Source organism: Dromaius novaehollandiae, chromosome 2 (assembly GCF_036370855.1).
Source record: "Dromaius novaehollandiae isolate bDroNov1 chromosome 2, bDroNov1.hap1, whole genome shotgun sequence".
Classification (NCBI taxonomy): Eukaryota; Metazoa; Chordata; class Aves; order Casuariiformes; family Dromaiidae; genus Dromaius; species Dromaius novaehollandiae.
The window spans coordinates 152,571,940-152,593,457 of NC_088099.1; the positions used below are offsets into that span (position 1 = coordinate 152,571,940).

The 21,518-nt window shown below is 35.1% G+C and overlaps 1 protein-coding gene across 1 annotated transcript in view; it reads right to left on the minus strand.

Moving 5' to 3' along the window:
- Window positions 1–21,518, minus strand: part of CSMD3 (CUB and Sushi multiple domains 3) — a 693,764-nt gene that overhangs the window by 218,760 nt on the left and 453,486 nt on the right. Inside the window, exons 23-27 of the mRNA XM_026101199.2 lie at window positions 20,676–20,845; window positions 14,405–14,561; window positions 10,000–10,191; window positions 6,142–6,268; window positions 5,103–5,305 (exon numbers count right to left, since the gene is read on the minus strand). Of these exons, the coding sequence (XP_025956984.2) occupies window positions 5,103–5,305; window positions 6,142–6,268; window positions 10,000–10,191; window positions 14,405–14,561; window positions 20,676–20,845 (849 nt within the window). The remainder of the gene's footprint in view (window positions 1–5,102; window positions 5,306–6,141; window positions 6,269–9,999; window positions 10,192–14,404; window positions 14,562–20,675; window positions 20,846–21,518) is intronic.

Consider the following 21,518-nt stretch of genomic DNA (forward strand, 5'->3'; position numbering starts at 1 on the left):
TCTTCCTAACTGAGCATACGGTGAATATGGTTTTCTCTGAACAACAACAACTGATGAAACAGAACATTTAGGAGCACAACATTATGTGGCTATAAATCAGCATTGAACATACACGTGGAAAGCAGGCTTGTCAGCATTTGAGCATTAAACATAATCAAAACAAACAATATCATGCAGTATACTTCCAGACTAGAAATAAATTTTGCTGAATTTAAGCCATCCAGGTAGGCAGATATCTGACTCAGTTATACAGGCTTTTTCAGCAGTCCACAGAGACAAGTAACTCCAAAGGGCTTTTCATCTTATCTTCAAATAAGTAATTTTGACAGCAAAATAAATCCAAGCATTTTAAGGCATTTACTATTACATCAGAAACTGTTGTTGCATGACATAAAATACTGTTACCGCATATATTTATGAAAAACAAATATTCAAAAAATTTTGACAAGTTAGTTTTGCACTGGTTGTCTTATAAAGCTGGAAAAAAAGCTCTATATTGTGTGCTCTGTTTAATTAGTCAGAAACGTTACTGCACACCTAGGCATGATCAGAATAAAGTCTGTAGTGCTGAGTGATTCAGTAGTGCAGCTATTAACAAGGAAATAATAGCCTATGAGAGATGAATACAGATACCTTCCTTTCTGCATAAAGGATAAATGGTTCCTGAGCTGTTAAACTCTAGCAGAGATGAAACTTCTTCTGTAATATCAGATTCAAAGACCCCTGAAATCTATGGAAATAATCTCAACTTCAACAGCATCTGATCTGATATTACCACACCTCAGGCATATTTAAGAGACACAAACAATTTATTTTAAGCACACAGAATTATAATCACCTCATTTTTTGCTCTTAATGTTCCATTTATCTTCTTTCATTTCTCCTTCTCTCCCTCTACTTCTTTCTCTTCCTCCCTCTCTCATAGACTACACTCAGCTTGGTGAGATGAAGCAAAGTCAGCTGAAGAAAATGTTTCATTATGCTCAATACTTCTGTCTGACCCTGAGACACACAGCTCATGTCTGTGGCAAATACACATTTGCTCCCAAATACACATTTGCTCCTTTCTCTTTTACTTGAAGGTCTGATTTTCTATTTTGTACAGAATATACTGACCAAATGAAGTTACTGATAATTTCACTGATGATTTCCAGTGTGACTTGGGCTCCAAATACCTTGTCTCAGACAGTTCTGAGAGGATGTGTGATAACAAGTACTTCCTGCATGTGTACTGCCTTTGGCATGCTGTAAACTTTTCACTCCTCCTAATTTAAAAGTGAAGACCTCAGGCACCGCTTCTCTAGCTACATCATTCAATCTGATTGTCCCCTTTATATAACATGTTCCAAAATCCTTCATCGCACTGTTGAATCCCCAGAGGTTCTCATTTTTTTCTGTATCTATATACACTAAATTTTAAAATATTCTGCTTTAATACACATCTTTTTATAGTTTGCTGTTCAGGTTTTCTGGGCTCTGCTTTCTATTGTGTCCCTTCACTTCATCTCAAAGAAGACCACAGAAGTTGAAAATGTTTTAAGCTTGAGCGTAGAGCTTCCATGGTCATGTCTTGCAGACATCCATCACAGAAATGATATACTTCACCTCAGAGACAATATTAGACCTGTTCTTTCTAATGATGAGATGTGAACTTATAAGCAGCAGCATTTTTGTTCTCTGTTTACATTAGATGTATAAAACAAGCAGAGACCGCTTCTTTCAGAACCTTATATTTTCCCCTCTCATTTTAGAGGTCAAGGTACTGGATGCAGAATTTAATTTGGACACTGATTTTGACCTAGGAGAGAGTTCATCAGATTAGTTTGTGCTATATAGAGAATGAATTAATTACACTTTAAATGTTTGATCCACATATCTGAAGATCATCCATTTCAGTGAATGTAACTGATCAAAAGTCTAATGACCTATGCATAAGACAGATGTGAATTTCTCTATAGAATTAAAGGTAAAAATACATTATTTCAAGAAAACACAAAGTAGTTTTTCTAGAAGGCAGAACACACACACCAAAAGCAATTTTTGGACATAAATCCTAGAATAAAAATAATTTTATAAAGGCCTCATTCCTCAGGTTTTTCACAACAAATGCTGCTAGCTCAGCTGAACCTCATTCTCCTTTCCTTCTTCCTTACAGCTCTGGGCCACGTTGTGCTTTTGGTAGGTCTAGATACATGACAGTGGATGAACCATGGGCTGAGGTCCCTCCTTTCATCTTATGTCCATCACCCTCTCCTCTCTCTCTCCATAGTAATACACAATTTTAATAACTTAGAAAATTTGTCCTAATCAGCTATTAAAAAATCTGCAGCATTCCTCAGCATAAAATATAAGCAGTTGTCCTGAAATTAATTACTTATAGAAAGGCTTTATGAATGTTAAAATCATAGAAATGGTTGTACTATTTCAGATAGCAAAATCCCATTTTTCTCCAAGAAAAAAAAAAGGAAGCAAAGAAACAAAAACAAGCAAACAAAACAGACTGTTTCAGGCAATGAGCATGAAAAATCTCATCTTGATTCCTTGTGTTTTCACGTTATTAACAACTTCAGTTGCCTCGTAAGGGACGGTGTTGGGCAGCCCCAGTTAAGAGGCAATTCTAATAGCACTACATACATACAAGAATACTAATTGATTTGTAATTCTCTTTCCACTATTTATATAATATATACACATATTTATTTTTATATAGAGGGAAAGAGGGAGAGAGTGCTTGAACACTGGAACAGGTGACCCAGAGAGGCTGTGGAGTCTCCATCCTTGGAGATATTCAAAACTCAACTGGACATAGTCCTGGGCAAGCTGCTCTAGGTGACCCTGCTTGAGCAGGGGGTTGGACTAGATGATCTCCAGAGGTGCCTGTCAACCTCAGCCATTCTGTGCTTCTGTGTTATCAGCTTCTCTAGGCTTTTTCCCCTTTTCATTTGGTGAAGGACACTATCTCACCTGTTAGTTATTTTTGCCATTTGCAAATTCATTTTCTGTATTTATTGGATGATACAGAAAGGAGTAAAATTCAAATTATACCACATTACCAATGCTGAAGCTTTCAGTCATTACATAAATTACAGATGTGGAATTGTTTATGAGCAGTTGACAAAATGATAATAAAGACTGTGAAGAACTGATAAAAAAGAGAATCTATATTGTAAGAAGCAGATTTTTAGTTTAATTGGATTAAGAAAATAATATATAAAAATATAGCATTCAGGGTCTTTTAAACATTTAAACATACAGTTTATATTGTCTTTGATTAACATTCCTAGTGAGGTTAAAATGCCAATAATCCAGTTAAATACTCATACTCTATTTCATAAAATGGCAAGAGGAAAGTAAAAGCATATACCTCCCCTGTGTGAGTTTTCTGTTTGTTAATTACACTGTAGCTAAAGTATGCAGGTACCATCTGTTTCACTCAGGCAACATTATCTGTTCAAAGAAAGTATATTCAAGCTGAAAATAAGATTATATAGAATCATCCTTCTCTTTCCTTCTCAAATATATTTCTTTCCTGGCTAGTAAAATAACATATCCAGAGGGCAACAGCGCAATTGAGGCTGAGTAGCTTTTTATGTGTTATTCTAAAAATCTTAAATTAGGATAAGAAAAAAAAATCTGTGTTCCTTAATAAATACGAAATAATTACCCCAACAGTGCAACATCAAGTATTTGAGAAGGAGCCTGGACGGAAGAGTAAGGCAAATGCTGAGACGTTAACACCTCATGGATCCTTTTAATTGTCATAATGAGACGTCAACAGGCAGCAAGAGCATGGGCAATTAGGTAGAATATCTATCCTTTCAGATGAAAGTCTAAAAACTCTTCTCAGGTAAAGCACTGGAAGTACATCAGTAACTGCTGTGTGGTTTATTCTCACATCCAATCCATTTTTCCTATTAACCCTATTCTCAGTCTACATCAACCTCTTTTTCCCACTCAACTTAGATGACTGACTGAATGATTTCAGTATGTAATGTTTTCCTCATAATTTTTTGGCTCAGCCTCAAAACAAGCGAGAGTGTGCTGAGGCTGAAAGCAGGTATGTGAGACTCTCCTAAGTAGGTTCTTAAAAGGGGCAAGGTGAAAAGGTTGCAAAAATATTTTGGAGCTAAAGAATTAAAAGGTTTATTCATGCCTTCGAAAGAATGTATGATGGAGCAGAAGCACTCATTTGCTACTAATTAAATGCCTTTTACTTTGTCCCCTCATTCACATACTTCGTTCTTCCTTTCCGTTCAAGGTTCCCTCCAGCTTAGAGTTATTGTGAATGTGCATGCATGCATTTGTCATACAATCAGAAGGAATTAGGGTAGGGGAAAAGAAGGGCTAATACAACTACCAAGCATAGAAAGCACAACAAGGTAAATGCTGTTATCATAAAAAAAATACCATCTCTGTGTCAACCCCTGTTAGCAACAATATTACGGCTAGACAAAATGATGCTAACAGACCAAATCCTGCTATTCTTTTTGGAAAAAATATTTTACTGCCTAGAGAGAGAGAAAAAAAAAGACCTCATTCAGTGATTTCTTCTGTTTGAGCACTAAAAACTTCTAAAAGGATTTAATAACAGTAAATAACTGCTTAGAATTGTCACCACGCTATCTGCTTATTAAAGCCTATAAAATGAAACAGTGCTAGGAGGTGAAAGGGAGTGGGACACTGCTGCTCCTTCAGTGCCATTTCCTGTTTCATCCTATACAAACAGCAGGAATGAAAACTCTGCACAGATGTCTCGGGAAGCAGAAGCTCTTATTGACCAGAAAAGGATTGAGCCTTTGATATTCCTACATCACCCTCCTCGTGAAAAACACTAGCCATAATTATGAGCATTCCTGCACTCTCCCAGCTGCCCTTGAAACAATGCCAGATAGGAAAAGACATGGGTATTTTTTGAAACCCACACAATCAATCTTTTTTTAGAAAAAAAATAGAAATATAGTTTTACAACAAATCTATCAACTCTCTTCCAACCAAAACAGCTGGAAACATTGTCACTGATTTGAATTGCTGCCAGCACTACAATCATCCATAGGTGAGCCACCTTATATGAAAATATTTAAAAATTAAATGCATGAACTTACTTGAAAACTGTATGGCGAACCCAGATTTACTGATATAAAAGTCCGTGTCAAATTGGATTGTGACTATATTGAGTGTACTGTGAATGCCTTCAGGAACAAGAGAGCCACTAATTTCCTTGAGTAACATCTCATTCTCAGGTGGACCATCCCAAACTCGTAGAATGTCATGTGATGCCTCCGTATCAAAAGCAAGAAACTGGAGGCTGTAAGAATACCATGATTTTATTGTCAGCTTTCGTATTACTCAACAATATATCTTTAGCTACAATACTAAACCAAGAAAACAAAGAAACTTCTGTTTCCAGGGGAAATTTTCCATATTTTTTTGATACCTTTACATTTGGATGTCTAAAAACTCAATACATACATATATTTGAAAGCAAAGTTCCTTTAAAACTAATAATATTTCAATTTCTGTACCATGAAATAATACATTACTTTAGTCTTTCAAATAATTTATAAACATCCACACAATCTTTTCAAAAAAATAGATTTTTCTTTTCTTAAAACAACACTGTGTGCCAGATTTTCATCAAGATAAATTATATTGCACAGTAAACTCAAGCAGTTAACCACATAGTATGAATAAATACCCAACTAAAAATAATTACTCAACTGTAATAATTTGGGTGGGAGAAGTCGTGTTGATTCTCCCACTAAATATTTCCATCAACTCCAGCACTTTTTACTTTATATGCATGCAATTTTATGACTTTGGAATCAAAATAGCATTCTTACTAGATTTCCAGTTACAGTATAGTTCTATTTTGTATATTAACACAGTGGTTTAAAATGCATCAACGTTTCACAATATGATAAGCAATTTTAGGGTTTGATCTTCATCAGACAATGTCTTTTGAAAAACAGATAGTTAAACACTAATCTAAGGATCCAAATCTAGGATGCCAGAAATACTGGCTTCAATCTGTATGTGAAATCTTAAATCCTTAAATCTCTTCTTTTTTACTGTACAGGTAAGATTTGGTTATTATGTAATTAGAAGGATTTGTTATATATAATTAAGATTTGGTTTCAGTACCTGACAATATTTCCTGGGTCTACTTCAATCATCCACATGCAACGCAGATTGTTGTCATAAGGAAAAGGATAGCCGGGAGATAAGATCCTTCCTGATGATTCGCCTTTAAAACGACCTCCGCATTCAGCTAATAAAAACACCATTACATAACATGTTACTTTCATTTCATTACAGATGGTCTTCCAACTCATCATGTGAGCAATCAGTTTATACACTTACCGCCTTGCTGAATAAATAACACAATCTAAACATGCTAAAACTGAATGAATTTCCTAAAATTTTAACACAAGTAAGTTCTTTAAGCACTTTGGGAAAGGAATCTGTATTTTTATTTAAATTTTCTTGTATTTTCCTTTAACATCTATGTTTTTCTAGTCATTCTGAATGCAATAAGATAATCAGAAACATACCATTGTATAATGAAAGGAGGAAGGACTGCTACTGAAAACACCCAAAGCATGATGTCTCTCTAAAGCAGTAGAATAAAATAAAAAAAACTATTCAAGTGAGTAAGGAGGAAAGAAAATGAAAACAAAACAGGGGGGAAATGAATTAAATAAAAGCAGGCTATTCAGAGACAAAATCGTGCTTCAGGCTTATATAAAAGAACTGTAAAAGTTCTTACTGAAGAAGTGTGATCATAGGCAAGCTGTATTGTTTCTCAGAGGACAGCAGATGGTAAGTAGCTCCCTGTTAGCTGGCTTCAGCCAGCTATTAAGCAAAGCTAAATATTTCATAATCTTGATATCTAATCTCTGAGAAAATCTAATTTTTATGTAGACCCCCTAGGCTTTTAAAGCCTCCTTATTTTGCTTTCCTTCTTTCTAAAGTCCCACTAATGCTGTCTCCAAGTGTTGATGTTAAAGATACTTCTAAGGGTTTCAAGCTAAATGTAATATGTCTTTTTCTTTCTTTCTGTAAATTCAGTGGTTAGTGTGTTGTGTTGCAATATTTACTGCATGTTTATTAAAACTCATGATAACTAGAACTGCCCCAAAGCAGTTTTGCTGTTGTCTTGTCACTATCACATTTTTCCAGGAAATTACATTCAAACTATAGCCACCTTTTTTAAATCCAAGTTCTGATCATAACAGCAAATTGAAGTGGCTTCTGACTTAATGTTGCTCAGAAATTTCTAGTAGAATCATTTTATTTGTAAATGCCAATCTAAAATATTCCGCACAAAGCATCACTGTTCTCACGCGTTCATGGGGTTTGGCTGAACAGTCTGTGCGCTCTGAAAGAGCGATCGTGTGTTGGGCTGCAACCAAGGTCTTGTAAGCCCTAAGCTTCAGTGCAGGCAGCCACCTGAAGCATAGACAAGTACTTTGGGTAGAAAGAGCATCAGCGTTTGAAAAACAACCTTTTCTTCTAAATTTTCTTGTGTAGCAAAGAAGCCTAGTTTCAACCTGATTCTAACTAAAGGTGAATGTTGAAAGAAAGATTCCTATACAACAGAAATCTGTCTGTTAGAGCAGTTTTACCAATTATTCATCTTCACCTCCTGCTATTTAATCTATCTATTATAAACTCTAAAGCAGACTATTTTGAGCACAGATGAGCACGGGATTTTGATACCAAGGGTTTTGTTTGGACATATTATGAGATCTCAGTCCTATACCAAATCTGGCGCTAAGAGACTTTGCTGTATTGTTTCAGGCACATTTCTAACTTGAACATGCCCCTTTCTTACTGATCTTCTTGTGCGTTTCTTGACTGTCATTCTGCTTCCTGGCTCTCTTCTGACCACATTCTTCAGGTTGTATCACTACTAAGACACCCTTAATCTCTTACTTTGTATTTCTCAAACCATGAAACCTAGAAGACAAACTGGTGTCTAAGACATTTTACAGGATTTGTACTGCATCTCTTGAACAGTATTTGAAGCATCTGTTTGATCCTTAATTAATGTTAAAAAAAAAAAAGAAAACAGAATATATATGGAATTCGAGAGCATCACTTCACAATGGGGATTCAAAAACTTTTCAGTTTCTTAAGTTGGTCTACACAAAAGACTTCATAAATCATTCATAAACTCACTTAAATGACACCACTTATGTACCTTTGTTTGCTTAACGAAGTGGTTAAGATAAAGAAAAACAAAACAAACTTTGTCAACAATGCATTTTTTCTATGTGCAAGCTTTTATGAGAATAGCCATGCCTGACATGTTGTGATTTTGCTGCATACATATTCTGAACTGCATGGATAAGTAACATTCCTGTTAATAGTAGACTATGTCGATATATTTTGAATAAGATTAATTTAAACCTCTAAAAAGTTTATCCTAAAGGCTGACTCACATTCCAAATAGATTTATCTGCACAAAACATTTTGCATTAGTTATATCGCAGGTTTCAAAAACAGTCTTGTGACAGTGCAAAAAATTGGGTGATTAATTTTTGTAATTTTTGAAAGACAGTGATTTGAGATGGATAGTTTCAGGGTATTCAATACGAAAAGAGTAAGACAACTGACTATATGCAGCACATTGTCAGTTTTAATATTAGAGCAGAGGTCCATGTTCAGCTCTGGATTTCAGTTCGGTGAAGTTCTTCGTCAGCTTCTATCAGCTCCGAATCTGGCACACTTCCTAATTCAAAGGTGGCCAACCTGTAGCTTTTGAGCTGGATTCAGCTCCGATGGAGAGGATTTGCTGAATCATTTAAATCAAGGGACAAGCCATGCCAGTCCTCCTGGGACCTGGCTACAGACTCAGCCTACCTCTGTCACGCAGGGATACATGACAACAGTGCCTGAGTGAGTTATCCTAGAGATCCCCTTCCTCTAGATTGGCTAGATGTCAACCATGCGAGGTTTTGAACATGTGCTTAGCATGTGAGAAAACTGAACCTTCCATACTTAGTGTAAATAGCTTAGATAATCATAATTCTTCTATTTCATATACTCTAGATGCAGAAATTCCTTATCATTTGGAATATTCTAAGGATTATCACGAATTTGGGATTTAAGTATTTATTCCCCAATTATTACTATCAGAGAGTTATCTAGTTCTTCTTTGTTGTATATTTTTCCTAAATGGGCTTTATGCCCTGATAAAGATATGCCAGAGTACATTACTTTCTTTCAAACTTAAATTTCGGCACAAATGGCATTTCACCCATTGCCTCTTCTACTCACTGGTTCCTCACTTCTGCTAAAAGTAGATGACAAAGGAAGAAAATTATTTAATTCTTGTCTTTTACTTTTCCTATGGAAGGAAATGAGCCTGCGCAGCTTCTAAAATTATTGTAATATTGCAATAATGTGTATAATAGTGCTAGTCATAGCAGCAACATTACAGAAACCAAGTGACAAAAATATTCCACCATATTTGTCTTAGTATTCTTAGTATTTTTTCTTTTAATTGATTTTGTAACACTTATATATATATGAATATATATACATATATTTATATATGAAAAGTATTTTCTAACTTAATGTTACAGAGTTACAATAAGAAAATATATATATATATTAGTTTAACAACCCCTCATAAAGCTTGTACAGTCTTGGTTTTCTGACTAAGCTGTCTTTTTATGCTGACTATTTGCTGACTATAATTAGGATTTCACTTATTAAGAATTTCATTATGCATGCATTTTTAATAACTACTATCTTTTTTACTAAAAAAGCAACACCACTCATATAGATTCAGATGAGAACTGCATAGATATATCTTTATTAAATTAGTTATTAAATAAGTTATTAAACTTATCTGTAAATAGATCTGTATATGTACAGATCACACTTCATATATATCTAACAATCCCTAAAAAAAAAACCCTTGAGTTTTTGTTGTTAATTTCTTATATTTAGATAGTAGTTTAAGTAAAAAATTAAAAAAGAGTCTACTACCAATACATGATGGCAGAGGATAGTCCCATGCCCTTCTTTCCCCTGTCATACACTTTAGAAGGCTACTCCCATGGAGCGTGTAACCTGGATTGCATCCATAAATTATCGTGCTTCCAGCAAAATGGCCTTGGTCACTAATCTTGTATCCAAACTGTGGCACACCAGGGTCCTCACAGTGTGAAAGCTCAAAACCTGTGTTAGGAATAAAGCAATGTAGTTACAAAATCAAACAGATACATACATTGATGAAATTAAGATTTTCAGACTCCATGTAACAACATATTTAAGGTTTCTTGCTTGTTTTTGAACAGTCGAAGTAGAATAATTCTGTCTATACTGCTCACTTCGAGCATGCCAACCAAATTCTCATAGCAGCACTTTTTTCTAAGAGTCCAACTAAAGACTCAGAAGAGAATTCATGATCATTATGGATCAGATCTAAAATGCTATGATAAATTATAAAATGATTTTAGTGACTGTCCATTTACTCTGATGACAACTGAGTTTGTGAACAGTCATTTAAAGGCTCATAAACAAAATTTAACAGCAGATTTGTTTGTTGTTATTGTGCACAATAGCACCAGCGGCACAATGGTCTCTATGGCACAAAATACATATTGTTATATTCATAAATTCCTACTCTAATTCTGATTTAAATAGTTTGTAAGCTTAAAAACTGCATGCAGGAAGCAATGATGATGATGATATGGAGAATTAAAGCCAAAAAATTTAGTCATTTTTGAGAATTAAAAGATTTGCAGCAAGAAGGAAAAAATGGCTTATACATTATAGAAAAGCAGGAAAGCATATTAACATGTGAGGAAACAAACTGTAATTCAGAAGAAAGATTTTCTATTCAAAATGCTCTTTGTTGTTACTAAGCGAGAAGCAGCTTGAAACCTTGCTTTGTTCAAAACCAAATATATTTTAAAAGTATCACTAAGCTCATATCGTGTGTAGGTGAAAAAAGCTACTTTGTAACAATTTGATATTCCTATACATAGCTGATATGGGGGAAAATTAATGGCTTTTCACTTCTGCATTGTCCAGTTAAGTCATTTACATAATATTTATCCAGCTGGTCAATAGTTGGTAGCCTTTCATAGCTTTTCTGTCCTCAGGTACTACATCATTACTATTGATTGACTGTCAAATCTTCAATATTTTATTTTACAGACAAAATGGTTCAGGTTGGACAGGGATGATGAGGAAAAAAGTAGGTCAAATGCTGTATATTCACGGCTCTGGTTTCAGCTCATTAAATGCCTCATCTCCTGAAGGGCCTCCACAACCCCTGAGCTGAACTTTGCTCACTCCGCCCTGAGGTACTGCTTCCCAGTAGAGACAGTGCTGCCAAAACATTAAAAGAGGCTAATGTGAGGCCCAAGCAAAGAATCATACTTTCGATAGCAGCAGTCTGAATACTTATTGACCAGTAATAGTTTCCTGTTTTCAAAACAAAACCTGTTGATCAGAACGTATGAAAAGAAGTCTAAATTGGCCTTGCTCCCCAAGATGCCCTCACCTGTGGACAGTCCACTTAGAGACACAGTACCAGAACTGCCTTGGTACTGATCATTTCCCTCTCAAGGATGAAGATAAAAGGGCGATTCCACTGCCTAAGCATAGTTGTTAGCACCATTTCAGCTGCCCTAGCATATGTATTTGAGCCACCTACACAGTGCTGGCAGTTCTGACCCAGCACCAAGGGTAGAGGTGAATCCTTCTGGAGTAGCACCTTGCAGCCAGGGGCACACTGTAGGGAGCCCAAAAGGGCACTAGATGGCTAATGGGGGCAGCTGAAAAATCACCAAGGCTGTGTGTCCTTGAAGACCCAGAATGCTTCACTGCAGCTTGTGGAGATTTTGCTGACTGCTTAAGAGCAGCATGTTTGTGGATGGGACTTTTGAAATATTCCATTTTCTAGAATTATGGAAAAAAAAAACCCAAAACCTGTATTAGTTATCTTCCCCCAAAGTTTTCAATTATAAAGTATCATGACTGTCTACAATAATGCTCTTGTACCAATATTAAGTGGACAATATCAGGATTAATGAAAAGACTGAAATTGTGATAATTATGATCAGCTTCATGTTGTTTGTCTCTTGTACTAGCTGGAGCACTCAGGAAGGGAGGTATTTATCCCATCTAACTTAAGATGTCTACATAAGAAACAAACCCTATGTACCTTTCCAGTGAAGGGAACGTCTACAGAAGAAGATTCAGCACTGTTCAGGCTAGAAAATTAAGTATTGCCTAATTTAGGTGACTTGATTTATGCTCTGAGGTCCCTACTCTTTCTGTCAAATAGGTAGGATGATTTATACACACACCTGAGTAGGTGTCTGAAGTTACATGGTATGAATGTTTTCTCCTTTCTTTCCTGTGCACAGGCTTGGCCTATGTAGACTTGTGGCCTGGCTGACACCAAGCTGTATGTCATGTAGCTGCAGCCCATGTAAGTCCAGATGGAGATGAACCTAGTGGCTCATGAGGAAGCTGTTGAAAGAACTGTCAAAACCTCAGACAAAGACCTCAAAAAGGTAGCATTACTACTATTTGCTAAATATCACAAAGCTCCTGTGATGTCCTAGCCAGTACCTTCATACACCGGTATCAGCTTGGGTCCAAGACCATCCTTTCTACCTATTTCTAAAGAATTAACACAATCGTTTCTTACTTTTTCAACTAAAAAATAGATCATTAACATATACGCTAGGCAGGACATCTTGAGACTTTCTTGAAAGCTAAAACTAGAAAGGGTATTAGATCCCACTTACTAATGAGCATGCAGCTTGTGGACATATGAGATCTAAGCTCCATGATTATCACTGGTTTCTAGGTGGAATCTGAGGTTTGGGGGTTTTAACAAAAGAGCCCTAAAATAACTGGAAAGCAGGCATCTGAAAAATCACTTCATATGCAATTTCACATCACACACAGACAAGGAACTGAAAGAGCAAGCCACATGCAGTGGCAAAACATCAGTTTTGAAGCTTGTTCCACATCATGGGAAGCCAGGTATCTTTAGCTTTTTGCCTGTATAATAAAATGTACTTCTTTTTCTAATTACATTCTTCTCTAAATTAAGGGATAATGCTTAATTTATGCTGAAATTAATATATTTATTATATTAATATTTCATTTTTCTTTTTTAGGGTTTAACTTTTTTTGAAATTTTTAATATGTAAATAAAGTGAATCTGCACCATGAAAAGCATAACGGGAAAAGACAGTGGCAAACATTCAGTCCACAAACAAGTTTATGGATCTCATCACCACTGCCTTTAAAAAGACGAATACCATCCGGTTTCTGAGGTTTGCTAAAGTTGATAAAATCTGTATGAGACTGGCACAGTATCACTGTGCTAGAAGGCCTATCATAAATCATGCCATCACAGGCTTGCCTTGCTATCACATGGCATAATTACCCAAATTTCATCTTAAAGCTAATTAGATGCACTTGTAGAATCTTGAAATATTTTCCTTTTATTCCACTAAATTAATTTTATTAGAAAAGAAAGACAGAGAAGTTAAGAAAACCTGAGACAATGTTTTGAACAGGTGAATATGAATAATTTAGACATAGGCAGAGAGGAGGATATTGACAGCTGTATTGCAGGCTTGCCTTGTAATGCTATTCTGCTTGCTAGAAACTCAGTTTTGTAAAGGATAATCCAGCAAAGGTGATATAATTATGCATAAGAAGTCATATATATCATGTGCCAATCATTTTCAGAAGTCACCATTTCTTAAAACAGACATACACAGCTGTTTTCTATATACTCTCTAAGCCAGAAACATGAAAAGGTTTTACCTCTTCAAACTCTTACAGTGTTATTTTTTCAGTCTATGCAGTGGTAAGAAATGTGTTAGAAATCTTTCTTAACCACTTTGGATCCAAACTGGATTATTGTAAACAATAATCCAGACTCAGAAATTGCTAGTCCTTAGGGAAAGGTAGTATGAGGAGATAAGTGTTAAGATTGAGGAACTGCTTTTACTTATGAACAATCTTTATGGAACAAAAGTATCTGGCTATGTATTTAAAACTACTCAGGTGCTTAAACAGTTTTATGTGCTGGAACCATTGACAGAAAATTATTGTATTTTTTTCTTATCCTTCCAAGACTGAAAAAAACATCGAAATTCCCCTCAGCAGAAGACATCAGTTTAAGTATCAAACTGCTGAAAGTACTGTCAAAACCAGAGTTTCAGTACACTAAATGTTGTCTGAGGCAGAATTATGGCATTGGAGTGTTTTGATGAGTGATGAATGAGCTGCTGGTAACATTCTGTTGATTTTTATCAGTATTTGACTTTGGACTGCATTTCATCTCATGAGCCATGAATTTTCATTCCATAAATACCATAAATCTATTATTATTGTTTTCTCAAATACTTACTGGTATACACAAGCTGAAAACCTTCATCAGTGCCCTCCAAGTCTGAGTTAAATTCCAACCATAAATGATTTGAAGTACTACTTAGTGTCAGTCCTCTCAATGATGCCCCAGTGAACGCACCCAGCAGGTGAGCAGTGTTGTCCTTGCCATCATATATCTGTAAAACAAACGTTACTTTTACAGTTACTAAAAAATGAGGTATTTGGGTTGCAAAATAATTCATCACATTTCAATTAAGGGAGAGGACAGCTTTGCTAGGGGACATCTATTGCCAGTCAACCCAGAGCACTCTTTGGATAAGCTGTTTGCCTCTCTTGGATTAAGTTAATTATGGTGACCTTTCAAATGCACAATTTAAAATATGTCAGTTCATTTTCTGCATGACAATAGAAGTGGGCAGGGTTGCCATATCATCTCAATGTTTTTAAACATCTGTGTTTCTCTCTTTCACTGCCAATATTATAATGCCGGTCACGGTCTATCAGCAAACACTGATTTTGTGTGGCTTTGTCTGCCCCAAGTCAGTGAGGTGGCATAACAGAAAAGCTAACTTCCCCCCAACTTTGACCTCTTAAATAAACGTCTGTAAAACTTTTCTACATAAGGAGCGGTTCAAATATAACTGTAAAGTAAAAGGAGACTAGGAAATCAGAATAAAATAAATAGAATAACTGCTTCTGTAACTTGAAAGAGCAATGTAATCTATATGTAAATTGGAATACAGCATTATTATTATTTATTTTTCTTCAAGGGTTGTTCTTTTCCATATTTAAACTAGAAAAAATTAAAAATTAAAAAATAAAAATTAAAAATTAAAAATTAAACTAGAAAACTTCTATGAGACTACTAATGTATAAAACAATCTTTTAATAATACTCAAAAAATTTCCTTACAATTTTATTGCTTTAAAATATCACAGGTAACAACTTATGATGCATTCCTATTGTTCTTTAAAATAGTTAAACTATAATTAAACAGTAGTTGCTAACTCAAGTGCAATATCCCGTAAGATTTATTTACTGACTTGTATACCCACTAAAACTTTGATAAATGGGTTCTAAGAATAATTTCACTTGCAAATCAGTAAACTGACCTCTGAATAATTTTCAAACTGTCATATCGATAAATTCCATAGGGAATTGTCTCTAGTTCTAAGACCTAATTGTATGAATTTGAAATGTAATCAAAGTTTACAGTTATAAGGAGAAATCTATACCAGAATGAATCAAACCAAACCCACCAGCAATAGTGGGTTTGAGTAAGGCAAGAATAAGAATGTGAAATATTATGATGTCTGCTCCTCATCTATGAGAATGATTTATATACTTAACTGTTGTTTTGCAGAAATTGGATGTCTCTAGAAATACCAGAGACTTTTCACTTAATGAAATGACAAAATAAAACAAGTAAAGCCATTGCTAGCCACCTCTAATGAATAAATAATTGTATAGCAGTTTAAGAAGAAGAGCAAAATAACTTGGCATCTTTCCTTGTTTTTACTGAAACAAGCCAATAAACTCGAACAAACTTAATGCTAATGCTAGCATTAATGCTGGCACTTAAATGTTAATGTCCTTTCACAGAGTTAAAATAAGAAATTGAAGTAAAAAAGCTACAATTAATGCTTATCAACAAAAGGTAGTTTTAAAATACATATTGTAGCATTAAAATGGATGTCCTGCTTAACTGTATTTAAAATTTCTTTAAAATTATATTAAGATCAGTAATCAAGCAGAGCCAGAGGCAAAGCAGCACAATATCAGTTCTGAAGTGGACTTAGTTCTGGTTAGTAGCTGAAAGAAAAAAAGTCCATTCCAGGAGCACTACTGCTATCCTACAGAGATATGCACATCATGACTGACTTAAAGAGCAGTCAACTTGTACTTGATGCTCCTTTTCCTAATCTCTCCAAGCTACTTATAACTAATAACACCCAAGGATTCTGGATTTATTTTATTTTTAAGCAGTGCATAAAAGCAATCCATTTTCTTCTGTTATATATGTGTGGATCACTAAAAATTAACTGAAGGAAGCTATTAATAAGTGATGCCAACTATTCTCAACAGCTTGCCAGAACTTCCCATAAGCCACTTCACGTTACAAATTTTCTTCATGTAACAGTTTTCCCAAACACATATTTTATTGCCAATTTTGTCAACTGCCCTACCATATTAATCCTTTCACATTGACACATTGCTTATTGTGAACATTGATCTCTCTCCAAAGCTGACATTAATTCTGCTTTATGGATAACTAGCAGCCTCATTGTAAATCATATCTCAGTCTGTGTCACTTCTACGAAGTAGCAAAATTTAAAGTATCCTAAGGCTTCCGAAACGCTCTGATTCTCTGTGTAAGAGAACTGAATTTGGCTGAGGGTAGGATGTGATTTGTTTGGAAAACATTTTTTGGGGGGTGGCTGACTTAAATATCTAAAGTAACATATATTCATTTTCTTAAGATATTTGGGTATTCCTTAGGACAATAAATGGATAAACATTTTTTTATATTTCATCCAAGTTACTGTGCCCTGCATAGAAATTTCTAGATATTATCTAAACGAAATAGTTATTCATTTTATTCCAAAGCTATCATATTTTTATATATTTATGTTGTAAAGAAAGTGGAAACAGCCTACATTCTCTTGTGAGATTTGCAGGAGCAACATTGTCTTTGCAGCCTTCTTATGGGTGGGAGTTTTGCTAAAGATTTTGAATGAATTTCATAATAAATACCACAATGATATTTTGAGATGTTACCGGGAAGGATCCTACAAGTGAACACTATTTAGATAAATATGATTTGAACAGACAGATGTACTCTTACTCTATTTCTGGTGGGAGGGAGGATTACGCTTATATTTACAGTTGGAGAATAATGGAAACTTCCTAACCTTCTTAGGGACTTAATTATCAACAAATTGTTAATAGAAATGAATGTTTGTAAGTTTGGTAAATTATTTAACTCCATTCTATAAGATTTTAACAAGCAAATAGTTTAAAGTGAATTTATTAAATTTGTGCATTTTAATCAAACTCTTTTTGAGACGTGCCATTGAAACATAATAGGCATATGGATATGTAGATCTGTGCCTTTCTAAAGAGAAGGAATAACATAAAATCAGCAGCTCAGAGCTGAAGCTGTCAACACCCTGTCAAATATATCATTTATACCACATGCAAATAGAAGCACTAATATAAAGACAGAAAAGGGCCCATATGTTTGGGTTTTTTTCTCCCCTATATTTATTACCTATTTCACACCCATGTTTTCAGGATGCTATTGCTGAAAGGATTATGATAGCAAGTGTGGAGAAAGAAAGAAACAAATTAGCAAAAAGCCCCAGATATTACCTCCCTTTAAAATCTTTGCACAAAAACATCAAAAACTGAATCACATGCTCACGCTTCAAAGCTGGCCTATAGGTCAAACAGCAAACAAATGCAGCCAAACTGATTTCGACGTACTGTGCGGAAGCACAAAGTGAGAGCGCTGAGCAGCCCAAAGGGGAAGGGGATCCTCCACACCAGTTCTACAATTTGGTCCACTGTTATATTATTCCCTCCCAGTTGCTGCACTGAAGGTTTTTGAAGAAGCAAAAAGAAAAACCGGCTTCATTACAGCAACAAAAACAATTCCTAAACCCGTTTTTTGCCATTTTTTGCAATCTCATCTGACACGTCATCTTCCCCTCTGCACACTGCCAGGGAAGAGCACGCAAACCAGGGGAGCGCCACTGGTGGCCCACCGCAGAGATCCAAGCCTTGGGCACAGCCTTTCTTTTGTTCCTGCCTGCCATGTGCTGCCAGAACAAAATGCATTTACATGACAAGGTGCCACACACTTTTCAAAAGACTAACATTACTTTGAAAAAAACAGGGCATTGTAGTTTGTTAATGTAGCGTCTTCACCATTACTCTGATAAAGTGGTCTTCATGTTTAACTGTGGACTGGTTCTTTTTCCCCAATACCATAAGACCCAATTAGACAAAACTTCTAGACATACCATGAATCCTTCTCAGTATCTAAAATGCTGATTTTGACAGGCTTTTTTTTTCCTGCCTTAATCCTTAAACTCTTAATTCATGGGGTCACTGCACACTGAGCTTCCATTAAAAATAGCCAGAGTTTTATTATTATTTAAGGGCCATTTTCCATTCCTGCCAAAAATGAAAGTCCTTGAAAAAGTGTGTTGACTTTGCTTCGAAAAAGGTGGAGCTCCTCAAATTTTGAACAATCTTCTGAAACTCTGAATTAAATGTATGCCGTTTTTTCTTCAAAATGAGGTATCTTTACCTTCCTTTTTCAATAGTACACTCAAATACAGCTTTGAAGATGAATATAAAATAACTGCGAATTTCTAAAAGCAAAATATTTGTATCTATTTACAACTCCTAAAGAAAAAACTCTGTGAGAAAAAAAAAACTCAATCAACATATATACTATAAAGAAGAACTTATGTTCTCTTTCCATCTCAGTCTTTCGCATTTGATCTTCCTTTCTCTCTCATTTTATGTGCACCTATGGAATCTACCTACATTTTATTTTTTGTTGCACTTGTTGTTGTTTTTTAACATTAACAGAGAACTATTTTCCTCACTATCAGAGCACCACACTTAGGTTAACTAGTCCAATTCTAGTAGCAAAGTTTCTATTTATGTTGAAATCTCCTGAAAATAAAGACAACATAATCATATAATCTTTGCTCAGATTTTAATTTTACCAGAAGTTGCCTTTCCTCTGCTAAACTGGAAAAGTATATTTGTACTAAAAAGACATTTAGCATAAAAGCTTTCTACTTTTAACTGACAATAAAATGTTCACTACAAATAATGGACTACCTGGTCAAGTAGAAAAATCGTAACTTTTCCTTTCTGTGTAAATATAAAGGGTTTGCTTATAGCTAACAGAGACTACAGAGCTTATGAGCAAAACTGATGGATGGAGGTGAAAGTGAGAAGAAAAGCGCACAGAGATGTTCTGGTGTTTTGGAAGCTGTGTGCTCTTTCTCCTGCCTCCCTCACCACCAGTTTGCTCTAACAGCCTAGAACGATGGAAGCACTCTAGCACACTAACTCAGGTTGCAGTACAATTACAAAGAAGGATACAACTGTTTTACAGTGTCTAAGATTAATATTAAATGGATTGTCATGCAGTAACTATACAGATCTTAAAGCCTTCTTATGCCTTCATGCAACTGCCGTTAATAATGAATCAAGATGTGGCAGAATCAAGAGCAGGTTATAGCTATAAAAAATGTAAAGGAAGCTATATATTTCTTATAATTTCCACAAAAATATCCCAACAACAACAACCCCCCCAAAGCGTTAATATAAGTAGCCAGAACAGTTATATCAATAACAATGAAGAGAAAAAAAAATGCATATTAAGTGAAACAAATGGAAAAAAAATTGCATGTTCTGAAGTTTCTATTCTATATATCAGTTCAGAAGCAAAAAATGGGAGCCGCTCCTTTTCTGTCTGGTGAGTGAGGGGAAGGGTGGTGATTTATGTGGGTCAGGCAGGCTGTTCCACTCCAACGGGATATTCCTGGGCCAGCTGCTTCATTGTTTCACTCATACTGCTTGTCAGGTATAAGTCTGAGCCATGGTCAGTTAATTCAACAGGAATCCAGCTGACCCCATGCCTTGATTAATTAGCATATTAAAAGTTTAGGAGAATATTCAGCTAATTCAGACTTTAAGTTGGAAATTTTCCTGCATAGCACTAATAATCTGACACTGATAGAAAAAGAAACTTGAAGAACAAGATGAAATTCCTTGCCAACATTTTTGTCTATCGCTATTCTGAAGGACAGATTAATGCATCATCCATTTCATCACTAAAATCTGTACTTCAAAGACTGAGCTTTAGCTGAGAAATATTATTGGGCTAATTCTTTTGTGTTTAGGGACAGAATCTTTGCAGGAAAGCCTCTGAGAAATACCTTGATTTCTGAGTGGTGCATTCCTTATCTCACCTATTATATAGTTAAAGGGGCACTGTATACTGACTGCATGCCATCTTTTTTTTTGTTGTAACACTGAATGGTTAATTTAACTTCTAACTTAACTACCTTCCATTGCCATACCTCATTCTGAAAGACTTTAGATCTTCATTATTGCTTCCATGCCTGAGAGTCCACAGGTTTCTCTTACAAGAGGTACTCAATATAAACTTATCTGACACTGCATTACTACAGACAGATTAACTTCAACGGTGTAAAGCACGATAAGTTTAGAAATATCAAATAGGTTACATGATTACCTACCTTAAGAACATCTCCTTGGGCTAAGTGAAATGTTCTGGCCGAAATATTGATCCCTTTCCCTGCTTGTACCTGAATGCTGTAAATACATTCATGGTTGTTTTCGTAGTTAAGAGGATAATTGGGGGACAGTAAGATTCCTTCATTATTTGTCGTGGAGGCTCCACATTCAGCTGCAAGTAAAAGAAAATGTTAAGGTATATTTTAATAGAAAATGTAAATATTTTCAGTAATGGTGATAATGAGAATGTTAATGCAACCTAATTCAATGTGACTAGCATTTATTCATGTCTAAAGTCTAGTTCTAAAAATGTGCTCATGACAGTGATAGACTGCAAGCTAAATTCCTGGAATACTTATATTAAAGTATGCTAAATAATATGGAGAGTTATAATCACATAAGCATTAAATTCTGTAATCAGAATATTTTGAAGGATCTTTCTTGAGTTTTGTTTAGGAGGAAATATACTTTGTGTTTAGTAAAGCTTATTTCTCCAACACAGAAATTCTGAAAGACATGCTAATTAAAGGGAAGTAAGAATATTTCAGAACTTTTTATATGTATATATTTATTTATGCACATACACACATATATATATACATATATGCAGATACACACATCTTCAAACATATATAAATGACAGAAGAGAATTTTTCTCTAATGTCAATGTACTAAAATAAACAGCACAGTGAATGGTGTAAATTAGAATAGAAAAGTAAGAGTTATTCTAATTTGCCAAATAAATTTAAAAAAATCTAATTAATAAACAAATAGGAAAACAATTACTCCCGGGGGGGTGGGGGGGGGGGAGGCAATGAAATGTAATTATTCCAGAAAAGGAACCT